At 40.6% G+C, this 19,164-nt stretch overlaps 1 protein-coding gene across 5 annotated transcripts; it reads right to left on the minus strand.

The window, feature by feature from the left end:
* Window positions 1-699: 699 nt before the first annotated feature.
* On the minus strand, window positions 700-18,016 carry ZNF780B (zinc finger protein 780B). Of its 5 annotated transcripts, none has more exons than XM_050768912.1 (6): window positions 17,323-18,002; window positions 16,562-16,630; window positions 10,503-10,556; window positions 8,849-8,975; window positions 7,257-7,352; window positions 700-4,148 (listed from the first exon to the last, which is right to left on the minus strand). In XM_050768912.1, exons 3-6 carry the CDS (start codon window positions 10,509-10,511, stop codon window positions 1,885-1,887), a joined length of 2,496 nt encoding a protein of 831 aa, XP_050624869.1. In that variant the 5' UTR covers window positions 10,512-10,556; window positions 16,562-16,630; window positions 17,323-18,002; the 3' UTR covers window positions 700-1,884. The 5 variants fall into 5 exon arrangements, with proteins under 5 accessions (XP_050624869.1, XP_050624866.1, XP_050624867.1 ...); XM_050768909.1 differs by having other exon boundaries at window positions 7,257-7,355; window positions 17,323-18,001; XM_050768910.1 differs by having other exon boundaries at window positions 7,257-7,355; window positions 17,235-17,345.
* Between the last annotated feature and the right edge of the window lie 1,148 nt (window positions 18,017-19,164).

Below are 19,164 nucleotides of genomic sequence, written 5' to 3' on the forward strand. Positions count from 1 at the left end.
TCTGACCTACTCAAATCAATGTATTTTGTTTTAAATGAGGAGAAATGTTCTAGACCAGTGGCTCTCTAACTCTGGTTGGTATCACAGTCACAAAACCTGGAGAAATAATAAAAAACAGAGGCCCAGGCTTATAAGCTAGGGCTACACTTCTCTAGGTTTACTAAGTTCCACAGGTGATTCTGATACCCACCATAATTTGAGAGCATACCTTCATGGGGTTTCCATGCTACAATACACTAAAGAGAGATAACCAAATGCAATGCAGAATCTGCAATGGATTCTCCTTAGAAAATGAATAGCTGTAAAAGATGGTTTGCCAGTCAATGAAGAAATCTGAAGATGGAATGATATTATAGAATTATGAATATTTTCCTTAAGGGTAATTATGGTACTATGGTTATATGATATTGTCTTTATGTTTGGGTAACACACATGCTGATGTAACAAGTGGTAAAGTGTCATGATGTCTAAAACTTATTCTCAGTGGTGTAAAACTTATTCTCAATGGTACAACAAATATACAAAAAATAAATGTGGCAAATTGTTAACAATTTTGAATCTAGGTGGGGGGATATGGGTGTATATTTTACTATTCTTTCCAAACCCGCAACAGTTATCAACTAGGTTCACCATATTTTATGGGCAGGATTTGTGGTATCCCCAATTACACTAGTAACATCAAAAAACACTGGTCACAGATCACCATAATACATATTAACAATAAAAAAAGTTTGAAATATTATGAAAACTACCAAAGTGTGACACAAAGACATGAAATGTGCACGTGCTGTTTGGAAAATGGTGCTGATAGACTTGTTCACTGCAAGGTTGCTGCAGACCTTCAATGTACATAAAATCCAGTAACTGCAATGCACAACTAAGCAAGTATGCCTGTATCCAGTAAAATATTTCATGGGCAGTAAACTGTGAACATGGCAGCTACTCTACATTCCTCACATCAATAACTTTTCACCAAAATTACCTCCTTTGAACTCTTAAGTCATTTAGTGTGGCTATAAAACATCCCACATTCCTTACACTCAAAGGAGTTCTCAGCAGTATGAATACTCTGATGTTGAGCAAATCCCAGGCCACAGTGAAAGTTCATCACACATTCTTTTATGTTCACAGGATTTCTCATCAATATGAATTCTCTGGTGTTGGGCAAATTTTTCATACACAGTGAAGGCTTATCTACACTCCTTATATTCATAAAACTTCTATTATGAATTTTTTGATGTTGAGTAAGCAGATCATTCACAGTAAGGGTTTGCTCACATTCTTTACATTCATAGGGTTTCATGCCAGTATGAATTCTGTGATGTGCAGAAAGGACTGAACTAAGTCTAAAGGTCTTCCCATATCCTTTACATTCACAGGGTCGCTCACCAGTATGAATTTTAACATGTTGAACAAGGCTTGAGCTACAAGTAAAGGTCTTTCCACATTCTTTACATTCATATGGTTCATACTAGTATGAATTCTTTGATGTGCAGTAAAGACTAAGCTAAATCCAAAAGTTTTCCACATTCTTTACACTCACAGGGTTTCTCAGCAGTATGGATTCTCAGATGTACAGTAAGTTCATAATTACTGCTAAAGGCCTTTTCACATTCATTACATTCATAGAGTTTCTCATCAGTATGGATTTTAATATGTTTCATAGGTTTGAACTATGACTAAAGGCTTTCCCACATTCTTCACATTGATATGGTTTCTTACCAGTATGAATTCTCTGATGTACTCTAAGGTTTCTACCACTGGTAATGCATTTTCCACATCCTTGACATTCATAAGGGTTCTCACGAATATGAAATCTATGATGTCCACGAAATTGGTAATTATATTGAAAGGCCTTCCCACATTCCTTACATTCAAAGGTTTTCACCCAAGTATGAATTTTCTGATGTTCAATAAGTTGCTACTGATGTCTGAAGGCTGTCCCACATTTCTTACATTCAAAGGGTTTCTCACCTGTACAAGTTTTTGATGCAGAGAAAGTTGTAGGTGAAGTCTAAAAGCCTTCCCACACTCCTTACATTCATAGGGTTTCTCACCATTATAAACACTCCGAGGTTGAACAAGGTTTGAGCCATGATTAAAGGCCTTCCCACACTCCTTACATTTAAATGGCTTCTCACCATTATGAATGATCTGATGTCCAGCAAGCTGTGTCAGAAGACTAAAGGCCTTTCCACATTCTTTACATTCAAAGGGTTTCTCACCAGTATGAATTTGGTAATGTTCAATAAGCTGGTAATGATATCTAAAGGTCTTCCTACACTCCTTACATACAAAGGGTTTCTCACTGGAATGAATTTTCTGATGCTGAATAAGGTTTGAACCACGATTAAAGACTTTCCCACACTCCTTACATTCATATGGTTTTACACCAGCATGAATACTCTGATGTTGAACAAGGTTCGAGACACGATTAAAGGACTTCCCACATTCTTTACATTCAAATGGCTTCTCACCTGTGTGAATGTTCTTATGGCGATTAAGCTGGGTGTGAAGACTGAAGGCCTTGCCACATTCCTTACATTCAAAGGGCTTCTCACCAGTATGAAATTTCTGATGTCGAATAAGGTGCATATGAAGTCGAAAGGCTTTTCCACATTCCTTACATTCAAAGGGTTTCTTTCCAGTATGAATACTTCGATGTTGATTAAGATTTGAACCACGACGGAAGAATTTCCCACATTCCTTACATTCAAAGGGTTTCTCACCTGTATGAGTTTTCTCATGCTGAGAAAGTTGTAGGTGAAGCCTAAAAGTCTTCCCACACTCCTTACATTCATAGGGCTTCTCACCAGTATGAATACTCTGATGTTGAACAAGATTCGAGCCACGATTGAAGGCCTTCCCACAGTCTTTACATTCAAATGGTTTCTCACCACTATGAATGTTCTTATGTCGAGCAAGCTGTGTCAGAAGACTAAAGGCCTTCCCACATTCTTTACATTCAAAGGGCTTCCCACCAGTATGAATTTGGCAATGTTGAATAAGTTGGTAATGATATCTAAAGGCCATCTCACATTCCCTACATACAAAGGGTTTCTCATTGGAATGAATTTTTTGATGCTGAATAAGATTTGCACCACGATTAAAGCCTTTCCCACACTCCTTACATTGATATGGTTTTACACCAGCATGAATACTCTGATGTTGAATAAGGTTTGAACTACGATTAAAGGACTTCCCACATTCTTTACATTCAAATGGTTTTTCACCTGTGTGAATGTTCTTATGGCGATTAAGCTGATTGAGAAGACTAAAAGCCTTCCCGCATTCCCTACATTCAAAGGGCTTCTCACCAATATGAATCTTCTGATGTCGAACAAGCTTTGTCAGAAGAGTAAAGGCCTTTCTGCATTCTTTACATTCAAAGGGTTTCTCGCCAGTATGAATTCGGCAATGTTCAATAAGTTGGTAATGATATCGAAAGGTCATCCCACATTCCCTACATACAAAGGGTTTCTCATTGGAATGAATTTTTTGATGCTGAATAAGATTTGAACCACGATTAAAGGCTTTCCCACACTCCTTACATTGATGTGGTTTTACACCAGCATGAATACTTTGATGCTGAGTAAGGTTTGAGCTACGATTAAAGGACTTCCCACATTCCTTACATTCAAACAGTTTCTCACCTGTGTGAATGTTCTTATGGCGATTAAGCTGGGTGGAAAGGCTAAAGGCTTTTCCACATTCCTTACATTCAAAAGGTTTCTCACCAGTATGAAATTTCTGATGTCGAGTAAGTTGTATGTGAAGTTGAAAGGCTTTCCCACATTCTTTGCATTTATAGGTTTTCTCTCCAGTATGAATACTCTGATGCTGAATAAGATTTGAACCACGACTAAAGTGTTTCCCACATTCCTTACATTCATAGGGTTTATGTGTATTATAAATAAGAGAAGCATAAGTAGGCATTTCTTCATAGCTGATGATCTTCTGATTGATATATCCTTCTTGATGTCCCTGTAGTCCCTCAAATCTACTTCTATATTCTGAGTCATTTCTAAAATAAAAGGCCTCAAGGCCAAGTGTTTTACTTATTTGCTTTATAACATGTTTGGGTAAATTTATTTCAAAAATATCATTTTCTGGAGATATTTTTTCAGGTCCATGTTTTGACTCCAGATCTGAAAGAAATGAAGAAGGCAAACATATTTATTTTCCTATAACACACATGCATACAAAATCCATTAAACAAATGGCCAAAGTATAAAATATAATACTTTCAGGGAAGGGATCTGAAAAAGAAAAAGGGTGCCAATAATGAAGAAAGTCTATGTAAGATGGTGGTATACATAAGGGAACAGGTTAACTGTCAAATTTAAGTGTGAATCAAAACCATTTGGTGAACTTAATAAAGATATTGATATTCAAGCAACTCAGATGTACAGAATCAGAATTTTTAGTGAAAAAAACTGTTTTTTGTTTGTTTGTTTTTTGGGATGAAGTTTCACTCTTATCTCCCAGGCTGCAGTGCAATGGCACAATCTTGGCTCGCTGCAACCTCCACCTCCTGGGTTCAAGTGATTCTCTTGCCTCAGCCTCCAGAGTAGCTGGGATTATAAGTGCGCCACCACGCCTGGCTAATTTTTGTATTTTTAGTAGAGATGGGGTTTCGCAATGTTGGCCAGGCTGGTCTGGAACGCCTAACATCAGGTGGGTGGCCTCCCAAAGTGCTGGGATTATAGGTGTGAGCCATTGAGCCCAGCCTGTATTATTATTATTATTATTTTTAAGAGACAGGGTCTCTGTCTGTTGCACAGGCTATAGTGCAGTGGCATGATCATAGCTCACTGCTATGGGACTATACTAAACTAAAAAGCTTCTGCACAGCAAAGGAAACTATATACAGAGTGAATAGACAAACGAGAGAAATCATCTCCAAGCTATTTCTCTGACAAAGGACTAATATATAGAATATACAAGAAAATGAAATAACAGCAAAAAAAAACCTCCAATTAAAAAAGTGGGCAAATTATATGAATAGACATTACTCAAAAGAAGACATACAAACAGCCAAGAGAATATGATAAAATGCTTAACACCACTATTCATCAGGGAGAAATGCAAATCAAAACCACAATGAAATATCATCTTACCCCAGTCAGAATGGCTACAATTTAAAAGACAAAAAATAACATACCTGAGAGGATGAGGGAAAAAGGGAACTCTTATATACTGTTGGTGGGATATAAATTAGTACAATCACTATGGAAAACAGCATGCAGATCTCTCAAAAAACTAAAAATAGAACTACCATATGATCCAACAATCCCACTACTGGGTATTGATCCATAGGAAGAGAAATCAGTATATCAAAATGATACCTGCACTTGTATGATTGTAGCATTATTCACAATACCAAAGGTATGGAATCAACCTAAGTGTCGCCCAACAGACAAACAGATAAAGAAAATGTGATATATACACAATGGAATACTATTCAGACTTTTAAAAAATGAAATCATGTCATTTGCAGCAACATGGAGGGAATCGGAGGTCAGAAAGACAATATCAGACCAGGTGCAGTGGCTCACGCCTGTAATCCCAGCAATTTGGGAGGCCGAGATGGGTGGATCACCTGAGGTCAGGAGTTTGAGACCAGCCTGGCCAACGTGGTGAAACCCTGTCTCTATTAAAAATACAAAAATTAGCCAGGCATGCTGGCAGGTGCCTGTAATCCCAGTTACTCAGGAGGCTGAGGCAGGAGAATTGCTTGAACCCGGGAGGCAGAGGTTGCAGTGGGCCAAGATTGCACCACTGCATTCCAGCCTGGGCGACAAGAGCGAGGCTCTGTCTCAAAAAAAAAAAAGAAAGAAAGACAAATATCATATGTTCTCATTCATATCTGGAGGCTGAAAAAAGATCTCACAGAGGTAGAGAACAGAATGATAGAAACCAGAGGTTGGGAAGGGTGTGTGGTGAGGGGTGGGGGATGAAGAGGAGTTGGTTAATGTTACAAACATATAGGTAAATAGAAGGAATGACTTCTAATGTTCATTAGCAGAGTAGAGTGACTCTAATTAACAATAATGTATTGTATATTTCAAAATAGCTAGAAGAAGACTTGAAATGTTCCTATCACAAAAAAATGATAAACACTCCTCTGGTGGATTTGATGGATACCTCAAATACCCTGACACTTGCTCATGACACATTCTATACCTATAACAAAACATAATGTGTATCCCATAAATATGTACAAATATTGGGTATCAATTAAAAATGAATAAATAACTCTTGAAGAACTTCCCACAATCCTCACAATGATAGTCAAAAACCCTGTATGATACGACTCCGGCCTAACTCTCAGACCTCTCTTCCTGCTGTTCCATCACTTACTCCACCTTCGTGTTACCTGCTCAGTCTGACTAGAATACTCTCACCTGGACACACAACTTGAACCCTTACTTCCCATCTCTATGCAAGCATGCCCACTTCAACACAGGCACCCTGAGCACCCAAGTTCTGCCATTTCACTCCATCACTCCTATTTCCTTGTCCTAATAGTACAATTCTCTGGCATTCCTTATATATTCATTTGCTTACTTGTTTGAGGCATGTCTCACAAACTGCTGGTAAAGTCCATGACAGCAGTGACTTTCTGTCTTGTTCATTACCTGTACATTACAGTACTGACAGAGCCAAGCACATGCCTTCTAGGAATGTACACTCAATACATAATTACTGAATATGAACACATTTCTTAGTGAAAACACATATAGAAATCTAAATGCAATAGCAGAGTTGGAAAGTAGCTGGATCCAAAATACGTGTTAAAAGTTTACACTGGGGACCAGGAGAGTGTACACTGGGGGCCAGAAGCATTGGCTCATGCCTGTAATATCAGATACTTGGGAGGTTGAGGCAGGAAGACTACTTGAGGCCTAGAGTTCAAGATCAGCCAGGGCAACATAGCAAGATGCTGTCTCTTACAAAATAATTTTAAAAACTGTTTAAAGTTTACGCTGGGAAAGAAAGAGGAAACTCACTCCATTAAAAGAGGAAGAAAACACCAGAAATTAGGTGATTAGTAAATGATGAAGTTCCTTGGGGATAGCTCCTATAGTGATCTTATTTCCTTGCCAGGTCTTGGGCATTTTTATCCAACGGGGGGACCTTGGGTCATTGAAGAAAGTTTTCCAAACCACATCTCAGGGATGTGACTCCTGTCTGAGCACGTGGGCTGTCCAGGACAATGATGGCTTCCCCCTGCCTGCTTTGCTCTCACTTACCTGGATACCATCTGCTTGTTTCTTTCCTTACAACAATCCAGGGCTCTTTCTCTTGCTCTAGTAACATAATCACATCTGGCTTAGAAATGGAACTTCCTGCTTAAAAGAAATAACACGTGTAGAATTTTTTTTAATATAAACATTTTTTTGAAACTCTGAGACCTAGTTAAACTTATAATAAATTACAAGCCTAAACAATATTGAGAAGAGACTCCAGATAAGAGAGGATTGAGTAAGGGATCGACTATGTTTGAAAAAAAAAAAGGGCCGGGCGTGGTGGCTCACACCTGTAATCCCAGCACTTTGGGAGGCCGGGGCGGGTGGATCACAAGGTCAGGAGATCGAGACCATCCTGGCTAACACCAAATGAAACCCCGTCTCTACTAAAAATACAAAAAATTAGCTGGGCGTGGTGGTGGGCACCTGTGGTCCCAGCTACTCGGGAGGCTGAGGCAGAAGAATGGCGTGAACCCGGGAGGTGGAGCTTGCAGGGAGCCAAGATCGTGCCACTGCACTCCAGCCTGGGCAACAGAGCAAGACTCCATCTCAAAAAAAAAAAAAAAAAAAAAGGACTTTCATTTAAACTAATAGAAACTTATCCTTCAAGAGGAGGTATAATTTAGTGGTTGACAGCAGGAACCTTCAAGCCAGATTACCTGGTTGAAATCCTGTCTCTGCCATCCACTAGTACTGTGACATTAAGCAAGTCACTTGAACTCTCTGTCCTTCAGTTTTCCCAACTCTAAAACAGGAATGATAATAATACCTGTTTTATAGGATTGATACTAATATTAAATAAGATAATATATGTAAAATACTTCTAACATTCACTGATATGTAGTAGCACAAAGTTAACAATTATTATGCTTATTGTCATTATTTATTTTGCATCCTTAGACACTTACAGCTCATTTTAAGAATTTTCACCCCACAGAAAAGCATACATTTCATGGCCTGAAACTTTCAACTACAAAACAAGTAACAGAATGTTTGTTGACGGAAATGGAATACATTGACTTTAGTGCTAAATGAATTCTGTCAACCCAATATGTAAATTGTTGAGGCTTTTGTTTTGTTTTGTTTTTTGAGACAGTGTCTTGCTCTGTTGCCCAGGCTAAAGTACAGTGGCATGACCACGGCTCTCTGCAGCCTTGACCTCCCAGGCTCAAGCAATCATAGAGGCTCTTTTGATAGAAAAACTCAACACACTCTTCTCCTTATAGGTGGGCCAGAAAAACAAAAACAAACAAGAAAATCTACAGTAATTCTGAGGTCAAACATAATATGAAACCCGGTTCTTGAACAATATCATTCAACGAATATACAAGATTTCAAATTCAGCCCCATGGTCATGAAGCGACAGAGGGGATTACAGAGACGACCAGCATCATGGAGGAGGCCACTGTGGAGTAGGCAAGATGCAGGGGCTCCAGGGAGGTGCCTATTTTCAACCCAACAAATCTCAATCCATTCCTTTGGGAATAAGAAGAAGGAATCCAACTACCTCTTAAAACACAGCCCTAAAATTCATGGTGAAGAAAGCTGATATTCCAGAGAACAGATGCTAAATTAACTGGGGCAGATGACCTTACCCAGTGAGATCAGGTGGCTGTAGTTCTCCAACATCACATCCCTGTACAAGGTCCTCTGATCAGGCTGCAGGCACTCCCACTCCTCCTGAGAGAAGTCAATGGCCACATCTCTGAATGTCACTGATCCCTGAAACCACAAACACATGTATTATGGTGAAATTGAAGAAAATTGTTTCAAGACGAAAGGAGAGGAAGTGAAGGATTAAACTGCAATAAAGGAGCAATATGGAAAATTGCGGAGTGCCTACACATTCTTCAAGAATCCTGCTGCTGGCCTGGCATGGTGGCTCAGGCCTGCTATACCAGCACTTTGGGAGACCAAGATGGAAGGACCGCTTGAGCCCAGGAGTTTGCAAACAGCCTGGGCAACATAACAAGATGCACTCCCTGCAAAAAAAAAAAAAAAAAGAAAGAAAGAAATAACTGTCGTGGTGGCATGTGCGTGTAGTCCCAGCTACTTGGGAAGCTGAAGTGGAAGTATCGCTTGAACCTGGGAGTTCAATGCTGCAGTGAAGTGTGATGGCATTACTGCAGTCCAGCCTGAGCTACTGAGTGAGACCCTGTCTCAAAAAAAAAAAAAAAAAAAAAAAAAAAAAGGTAGTTGCATACAACTGAATGCCCTTAATCCTCAAGCTCATTGTGGTATCCGATGATAGCAAAAGGATTTTTTCTTGTCAATGACAACTGATTTTTATAAGCTGCCTGAAATTCAAAATAACTAACATATTAGATTTAGTCATTGTTTTCTATTTATACATTTAAGATGGTCAGAGTCTCTAAGCTTTTCCCCAATTCAGAGAATCTGTAATCACCTACCACTCATGCTCTGAATAATCTCCGTTACTGCCCACTGTCCTCACTGATCACTTTCTTAAAAGCCTCATAAAGCAGATCACCTTGTCACACTTGCAGACTGAGGCCACTCGCTACGGAATTCGACCTTAGCTACCTGGAAAGCTCCAGTCTGTGGAGAAGTTTCAAGGTGTTCCCAAGTGTGGTCAAATGCAACAATCATCTGTAACTTATCAAACGCACAAGACCGTGTGTCCCTGTGGGGACCGACTCCTCCACTGTTCCAACATTCTTTCTGACCAAGGACTGAGCTCAGAGCACAGACTGAATAACCAGCTCAAAGAAAACATCAAAGCCAGTGGGAAAACAGAGGTATCAATAGGAAGAGCGCTGACCTTTATTTTTTGGTCACCAACCTTCACTGTAATGGGACAAACTGGGGTGTAAGATCGTGGATGCTGGCCGGGCGCAGTGGCTCACACCAGTAATTCCAGCACTTTGGGAGGCCGAGGCAGGGGGATCACGAGGTCAGGAGATCGAGACCATCCTGGCCAACATGGTGAAACCCCATCTCCACTAAAAATACAAAAAATTAGCCGGGAGTGGTGGCAGGCGCCTGTAGTCCCAGCTACTCAGGAGGCTGAGGCAAGAGAATCGCTTGAACCCGGGAGGCGGATGTTGCAGTGAGCCGAGATCACGCCACTGCACTCCAGCCTGGGTGAAAGAGCAAGACTCCATCTCAAAAAAAAAAAAAAAAAAAAAAAAGGTGTTGATCCTTAGGTAAGAAGCTTCAGGTGAAATAATAAGTCACCTAACCTGAAAGTCACCGTATTTCAAGAAGAAGAGAGAACTACCAACTTACATGGACCATGTTTCTAGAATTACAAAATTGGTCAATCTTCCTCGGGCTTCTTCCCTGGAAAACAACAAGAAACAAAAGGCCATAAGTCAAGCTCTGTCCCAAAGCACTAGAGCAAATAACTATTTTATTCTCCATTCCTATTTCTCAACTACTCCTGTTAACACGCACACTTCCCCGCCTCCCACATCACTCCCTTTTCCCCTACACACACTCTCTCACAAATAAACTGGCAGTGAACAGGTGGAGTGTGGATGAAACCAAGCTCTCGCCTACATCCCAGGGAACCTGCGGCAGAAGCATGATTGCCCAGCACAGGCATTTCAGCCTTGAAGTTGCTCAAAAGACACTCTAGCAGGAGGGCTTCCAGCCAGTCCTCCAGTCTGGGGATACCTATCTTGGCTTAGGACTGGGCCTCTGATCCTGCTGTAAGCAATCCTCCTCCCCTAGCCCCACCTTTCAGAGCTGAGAAGGGATTGCGTCTCCAATCCAGAACCTCTCTGTGAACTCAGGATTGGGTGCAGTGGGGCAAGGCATGAGAACTGGAAAGGATATAGACAGAATTGCATGGGCAGTGTTCAGCATTCTGAGCTCACCAAAAGCCAGCTGGTTAAGTACAGTTCAGAATAGCCATGTAATAGAATACGAAGTAATCATTAAATGTTCTAGACATACAATTAACAGAAAAATCAGGTTACAAAGCAGGATAGACAATATGATTACATTTGTAAAATATATGTATAAATATTAAGTAAGAGACTAACAGACATCAATAGAAAAAAATTTAGACAGGTGTATGCATGCTAACAGTACTTATCTCTGTGTTGTAGCCCCAATTTTCTTCTTTTTGCTTAAGAGTACTTCATAATTGTGACTATGCCCAGGCATTAAGTTGGAATATATAATTATATTCTCTCACATACACACATATATATATACACACACACACACGTGTATGTATCTGTATATGTACATATTTAAATGTACATACACATTTTTTTTTCCTGTGAGGAAATTGTTCTCCAAATTAGATGAAAGACACCTTTTATTTAGACATCTTCCTTTCAACTTGGGGACAAAAAAAGGAAACTCTACTGAGCTCTTGTTTTTATGTAATAAGTTTGCATCCATTATTTCCCAATTCTTGACCAACACTAAGATGTCTATGTTTTTCTATGTATGTTAGCACAATTTCTAAAACAAAAAATTGCCTACAAGTCCCCAATCAATGTCTTGTATGCATTAATGATGGTCATATTTCTACATCCGAATTCAAAAATAAAAATAAAACGGAGTTATCAGAGAGTACTTTTAATCATAAAAAACAAAAAACTGAGCCTGTCATGAGGATCAACAGAAAATATTAATGTGACTATGACAAATAACATCAGCTAGTTCTGACATCCTTTAGCTGTATCTCACCAATATAATTAGACATTTTCATTATCAAGACTCTTCTCTGAATGAACACAATGCAGATACGTGGCATCTGGAAACTACATGAGAAAATCTGTGGAATATACATCATCATGCTTGGTTGGGTTCCCTTCTTCACCAAATAACTCATTAAAATACCACTTTGTATATAATTCCTACAGAATGCCTTACAAAAACCCTATCTTAGTATATGGGATTCATATACATGTAACATTTTCGTGAGCATTATTGTTCATAGCATGAATACTGCTTAATGGCATATCAAATATTTCTTTCCATAATTCTTTATAGACATCATTTTATTAGCTGCATAATACTCTATCACTTGAGTCTAGTATAATTTGCTTAGTGATTTCCATATTACAGGACACTTAGTTTATATGAGATCATTTACAGTGTCATTCCAGGTATCACAGTCTTTTGATTCTAGACTAAGGTTTTTCACCCTAGGCACTATTGACATATTGTGGTGTATAATCCTTTGTTGGGGCTGTGGGGAAGGTTATCCTATGCACGGTACAATGTTCAGCAGCATCCCTGACCTCTGTCCACTAAATCTAAGTAGCACCTCCCCCACAGTGTGACAACCAAAAGTTTTTTTTTTTTGTTTTTTTTGTTTTTTTTTTTTGAGACGGAGTCTTGCTCTGTCGCCCAGGCTGGAGTGCAGTGGCCGGATCTCAGCTCACAGCAAGCTCCGCCTCCCGGGTTCACACCATTCTCCCGCCTCAGCCTCCCGAGTAACTGGGACTACAGGCGCCCGCCACCTCGCCCGACTAGTTTTTTGTATTTTTTAGTAGAGACGGGGTTTCACCGTGTTAGCCAGGATGGTCTCGATCTCCTGACCTCGTGATCCACCCGTCTCAGCCTCCCAAAGTGCTGGGATTACAGGCTTGAGCCACCGCGCCCGGCCCAAAAGTTCTTAAACATCATCCCTGCTGAGAATCAATGTTCCATCTAGATCAATGGATCCAAGCCTCATGGGTCACATACAGTTTTGATAGTCTTGATATGATATACTATTTCTCCCTCTACATTGATACATTTCCATAGTACTTCAATATATTATTTCAAGAGCTTTGTGGTCCCCAAGAGCGTAAGTGGAGTTACAGGAACTCAGGTTAAGAATTTCAGTCCTACATTCTTTTTTTTTTTTTTTTTTTTTTTTTTTTTTTTTGAGACGGAGTCTTGCTCTGTCACCCAGGCTGGAGTGCAGTGGCCGGATCTCAGCTCACTGCAAGCTCCTCCTCTCGGGTTCACGCCATTCTCCTGCCTCAGCCTCCCGAGTAGCTGGGACTACAGGCACCCGCCACTTTGCCCGGCTAGTTTTTTGTATTTTTTAGTAGAGACGGGGTTTCACCGTATTAGCCAGGATGGTCTCGATCTCCTGACCTCATGATCCGCCCGTCTCGGCCTCCCAAAGTGCTGGGATTACAGGCTTGAGCCACCGCGCCCGGCCTAGTCCTACATTCTTTACAGAAATAGAAAAAAAAAAAAAAAATCCTAAAATTTGTATAGGACCACAAAAGACCCCAAATAGTCAAAGCAGTCTGGAGCAAAAAGAACAAAGTGGAGGCATCAAACTACCTGACTTCAATATATACTACAAAGCTACAGTAACCAAAACAGCCTGGTACTGACATAAAAACAGACACCTAGGCAAACGGAACAGAATAGAACGCCCCAGAATAAATTCATGTGTTTACAACCAACTGATTTTTGAGACAGGTACCGAGAACATACAATAAGGAAAAGACAGTCTCTTCAATATATACTGTTGTAAAAACTGGGTAGTCATACACAGAAGAATGAAATTAGACCCTTTTCTCAAACCATTATACAAAAATCAACTCTAAATGGATTAAAGATTTAAATGTAAGATCCCAAACTATGAAACAAATAGAAAAAAAATATGGGGAAAGCTCCATGACATTGACCTGAGCAATAATTTTTTTTTTGGAAATGAGGTCAGAAGCACAGGCAACAAAAGCAAACATAGACAAATGAAATTACATCAAGCTAAAAAAGCTTCTGCACAGCAAAGTGAAGAGACTACCTACAGAATGAGAGAAAATATTTGCAATAATGTATCTGATAAGGGGTTAATATCCAAAATGTGTGAGGAACTCAACAGCAAGAAAACAACCCAATTAAAAAATGGGCAAAAGACCTGATAAACACATCTCAAAAGACGACATATAAATGGCCACAGTGTATGAAAAAATACTCAACATCACTAATCATCAGGGAAATGAAATTTAAACCTACAATAAGATATCACTTCATATGTATTGGGGTGGCTATTGAAAAGACCTAAGTTAACAAATGTTGGTGAGAACGTAGAGAAATGTGAACCATTGCACACTGTTGGTGAGAATGTAAAGTGACACAGACATTATGGAAAACAGTATGGAAGTTCTTCAAAAAAATTAGAACTAGAACTACCATATGATCCAGCAATCCACTACTGGGTATACATCCAAAGGAAATGAAATCTGTATGTCAAAGAGACATCTGCACACCCATTTTTATTGCAGCACTATTCACAATAGCCAAGATATGGAATCAACCTAAGTGTCTATCAATGAATGGATAAAGAAAATGTGGCATATATATACAATGGAAAACTAGCTATAAAAAAAGGGAAATGCTGTCATCCCCAACAACATGGATGAACCTGGCAAACATCATATTAAGTGAAGTAAGCCAGGCACAGAAAGACACATGATCTCACTCATCAGTGGAATCTAAAAAAATGTTTATATAGGCCAGATGCGGTGGCTAACACCTGTAATCCAGCACTTTCAAAAGCAGAGGCGAAGGCCGAGACAGGCGGATCACTAAGGTCCGGAGTTCGAGACCACCCTGGCCAACGTGGCGAAACCCCATCTCTACTAAAAATACAAAAATAAGCTGAGTGTGGTGGCGCACACCTGTAGTCCCAACTACTTGGAAGTCTGGGGCAGGAGAATCACTTGAACCCAGGAGGCAGAGGTTGCAGTGAACTGAGATTGCGCCACTGCACTCCAACCTGGGCAACAGAGTGAGACACTCTCTCAAAAAAAAAAAAAGAAAAAAGTTGCTATCATAGAATTAGAGAAGAGAATGCTGTTTACAGGTTGGGGGTAATGTGGGTGAGGGAGGGAAGGAGGTGTTGGTTGGGGAAATGTTGGTCAAAGGATATAAAATTTCAGGAAGATAAGAGAAATAAGTTCAAGAAATCTATTACACAACAGCGTATCTACAATTAATAACTATTCTGTAGTCTTGAAAAATTCTAAGAGAGTGGCTATTAAGTATTCTCACCACAAAAATGATAACTATGTGAGCTAATGCATTGCTAATTAGCTAGATTTAATCATTCCACAATGTACATATACTATATAAAACATCATGTTGCACACGATAAATACATACAATTTTATCTGTGAATTTAAAAAGAATTTCTGTCCTAGATCATTTGAGCAACTCATTTTCTTACTATGCAAGCAGCAATCACAATGAATTACACATTCCCAATGCTCCTGTCCTATAGACAGTCAAGGGAAATGACCTAAAATGGCCACACAAAAACAAAACTTAAAACATTAAACATTATTATTATATGCCTAGCACTGCTCTAAGAGGCTTTACAGTATTCATTCATTCTAATGTTCATTACAAGTCTGAGAAGACCAGAAACAGACAGAACAAACATTCCAACCCAGATACTCTGGAGCCACTCCCCTATTCTTAACCACAATAGTGTACTGCCTCTCACAGTCCACACACGCAAATAGCCCAAAACGCAAGTGGAATTGCCAAACCTCAGAGAGATCTGGCAGTAATTACAATGATAATCTCATGGACTCTCCCAAACAAATCCTGACTCTTGATACCAATTTCTGTGCAATCACTTTCCAACTCCTGAAAGCCTCACAGAGGAAATCACCCAACCATCTCCATTCTTCCCTGCTTTGAAAAGGAGACCTGTAAAGACAATCAGATACCCGGTGTGCGATTCCACAAACTAATCTTCTTACCAAAGCAGAGTCTAAAATAAAGCGTTAATATAAACCTCTGGAGGACTATTTTTATACCAGCTTAGAAGAGAGCGCACAGGAAGGTGTGAATGATTTGCCAAATGGTTCTGTGAATATTAAGTGTAAAAGTGGGGAGAGGGCGGGGCGGGGGCGACACGATGGGAGGGGGCAAGAATTAATTTGCATATTCTCCTGAAATTCACTAAAAATTTACAGGAACTTCTATTTTTTTTTTTTTTTGACGGAGTCTAGCTCTGTCGTCGCCCAGGTTGGAGTGCAGTGGCGCGATCTCGGCTTACTGCAAGCTCTGCCTGCCGGGTTCACGCCATTCTTCTGCCTCAACCTCCTCTGCCTCAACCTTTGAGCAGCTGAGACTACAGGCGCCCACCACCACGCCAGGCTAATTTTTTTTGTTGTTGTATTTTTAGTAGTGACGGGGTTTCACCGTGTTAGCCAGGATGGTCTCGATCTCCTGACCTCGTGATCCGCCCGCCTCGGCCTCTCAAAGTGCTGGAATTACAGGCGTGAGACACGGCGCCTGGCAGGAACTTCTATACTCTGAAATCAAAAACGCATGTCTTAAACAAATACAAAGCACAAACTCACCCTTGACTTAAGTGTGCAGCAATAACGCTCTCATCCTCCTACCGGTCCTTCTTTTGGATAATGGTACGACTGGGAAAGGATACGGCAAGCGTGAGACTCTAGGCTTTTCTTGGAGCGCAGACTAAGTTTGAAAGCACCCTCCATGGCCACAACTGCCCTCACTTCGTACGAAATGAGAAGGAAATAAAAGGAGGAATCGGTCCGAATTCGAAGCTGGTTCCTGGAGACAGATATCTGAAGGGATGCTGGGTTCTCAACATGTAGCTGCCCTCCTGGGGGACTCTCAAGAGACACTTCCAGCTCTCAAATACCCACCCCGAGTCCAGATCTGCGCCTTCTTATGCAAAGCTTCATTCTCGGCTCAATATCTGACCTCCCTACTGGGGCAATTCCTCTGCTGCAGCCTCCGCAGCTTTGAAGGGGAAAGACGGAGGAAGCAGCAGGAGCCTAGTACCACTGCACAGTGACACTCACACAGCCCCAGCAAAATGCACTGCGTCCACAAGCCCTCCCGGTCCTGTGCACAGGGCCTCACGCACACACTCACACAGTCCCTTCCGTCACTCAAGATCACACAATCCCCCTCGTCTGATGCCCGCGCACACGCACGCCTAGGGATCTGGCAGATTCCGTCTGCGCCCCGGGTTCCTCTGAGCGACTCGCTCTCGCCCACCCGCACTGCCGGGTCGGTCAGATTCGAGTCCCAGTCCACGAAGACCTCCCTTAGCCACCGATTTCTTCTTAGGACGTGAAGACCTTACCCAGCTAAGTCGTCAACCCCTGGAGGCCGGAAGTGGAACCGTTAATTCCGGTGCGGTGGCCTCTGGGAAATGCAGTCCTGAGCAGAAAGCGCCTCAGAAGCCTTGGGCTCTAGTCAGTTCAGGTTGATCCCAGCATACACTGGAGGCTCCTAAGGGAGCCGAGCCTAATGGATTTGTGGGAGTTCCAGACCGTGGGGTGCAGAGGTTGCGGCCCCGGGCGAGGATCCCCGTCTGAGAGAAGCGTTGCTCTTCTCGGTGAGTCAGTGTAAATTACCTTTTCTCTCCACGCAGAAGAATGCAAATAAGCAGAACTTTTAAAGAAGAATTTAAAGTAAAATTACGTCAAGATGTAGCATTTTTGACCTCTTCGTCTCAGATCCCAGCATAGGCTTCCACTTTGTGCTGTTTGAAGGGACTTAGGATAAATTTGAAAAACTTGAACTAAAGAAATGGTTGGAGAGGCCGGGCGCGGTGGCTCACGCCTGTAATCCCAGCACTTTGGGAGGCCGAGGGGGGCAGATCACGAGGTCAGGAGTTTGAGACCATCCTGGCCAACATGATGAAACCTCGTCTCTACTAAAAATACAAAAATTACCTGGGCGTGGTGGCGGGCGCCTGTAATCCCAGCTACTCGGGGGGCTGAGGCAGGAGAATTGCTTGAACCCGAGAGGCGGAGGTTGCAGTGAGCTGAGATCACGCCACTGCACTCCAGCCTGGCGACATAGCGAGACTCCATCTCAAAAAAAAAAAAAAAAGGTTGGTTTTACTAGAAGAGGAAGTGTGGTTTACATGAGAGATTTCAGAATCAAATATACTTGATTCTTAAAGACAATCTTCCTGTTATCTGGAGAGAAAAACGTGATTCAGGATGGCATGGAAATGGATAAAAAAGTACACAGAGAATTACTTGCCTTATCTTGAAGGATGAATAATTAACACATTTTCTTAAAATAGTCTAAACAGATGCCAAAGGGGGCTTGTTTTTTGTAGGAAGAGCTCCATTTCACTGTTGTAATCTAGCAAAATTTAACTTTCAAAATGATTTTTGTAGTTTCCTATGCTACATAAGGAGGAAACATGGAATAATAAAGAGTAAAATGTCTTTTCATTCCTGACTGTGACAGAAAACAAATAGCAAGATAACAAACTTAACTCTACCAATAATCACATTAAATGTAACAGGTTTAACACCTTAAGAAGGTTGTCGGGTTGGATGTTTTTTTAAAAGTCAGACCCAAATACGTGCTACCTACAGGTAATACTTTAAATATAAAAGCACTAATAGGTTAAGAATAAAATGATGGAAAAATATATACCATCCTAACACTAGTCAAAAGAAAGCTGGAGTGGCTATATTAAAAACAAAGTGACTTCAACAAAAAGACTGTATCAGGGATAAAGAAAGTTACGTCATAATAATGATGAAGGATACAGTTCTCCAGTGGAATGAACAAACCTAAATTATGCCCTTAATAATACAGCTTCTAAGTATGTGAGTAAAAACCTGTTAAATTAATAAAGTGACAGACAAATCCACAATTACAATCAGATATTTCAACATATCTCTCTTGGTAATTGATAGAACTAACACAGGAAAGCAACAGGGTATAGATTATCTAAACAACATATCAACCTGCTTGATTTCATTTACACTTCTGGAACACTCTTCTCAAAGACAGTAAAATTCATCTTAGGTGGACAGGGGACACTTACCAGCATATACCATATTCTGGGCCATAAAACAAGTCTCGATAAATAGGTAAATGGACTCAAGTCATACAAAGCATGTTTTTGACAAAAATGGAATTAAATTAGAAATCAATAACAGCTCACTATATATTG

Source organism: Macaca thibetana, chromosome 19 (assembly GCF_024542745.1).
Source record: "Macaca thibetana thibetana isolate TM-01 chromosome 19, ASM2454274v1, whole genome shotgun sequence".
Lineage (NCBI taxonomy): Eukaryota > Metazoa > Chordata > Mammalia > Primates > Cercopithecidae > Macaca > Macaca thibetana.

Coding starts and splice junctions, on each gene's coding strand:
- ZNF780B (XM_050768911.1), bottom strand. Junction 7,356..8,848: donor CAGCCACCTGATCTCACTGG/GTAAGGTCATCT, acceptor ATTTCTTTTAAG/CAGGAAGTTCCATTTCTAAG. Junction 4,149..7,256: donor AACAAGCAGATGGTATCCAG/GTAAGTGAGAGC, acceptor CATTTCTTTCAG/ATCTGGAGTCAAAACATGGA.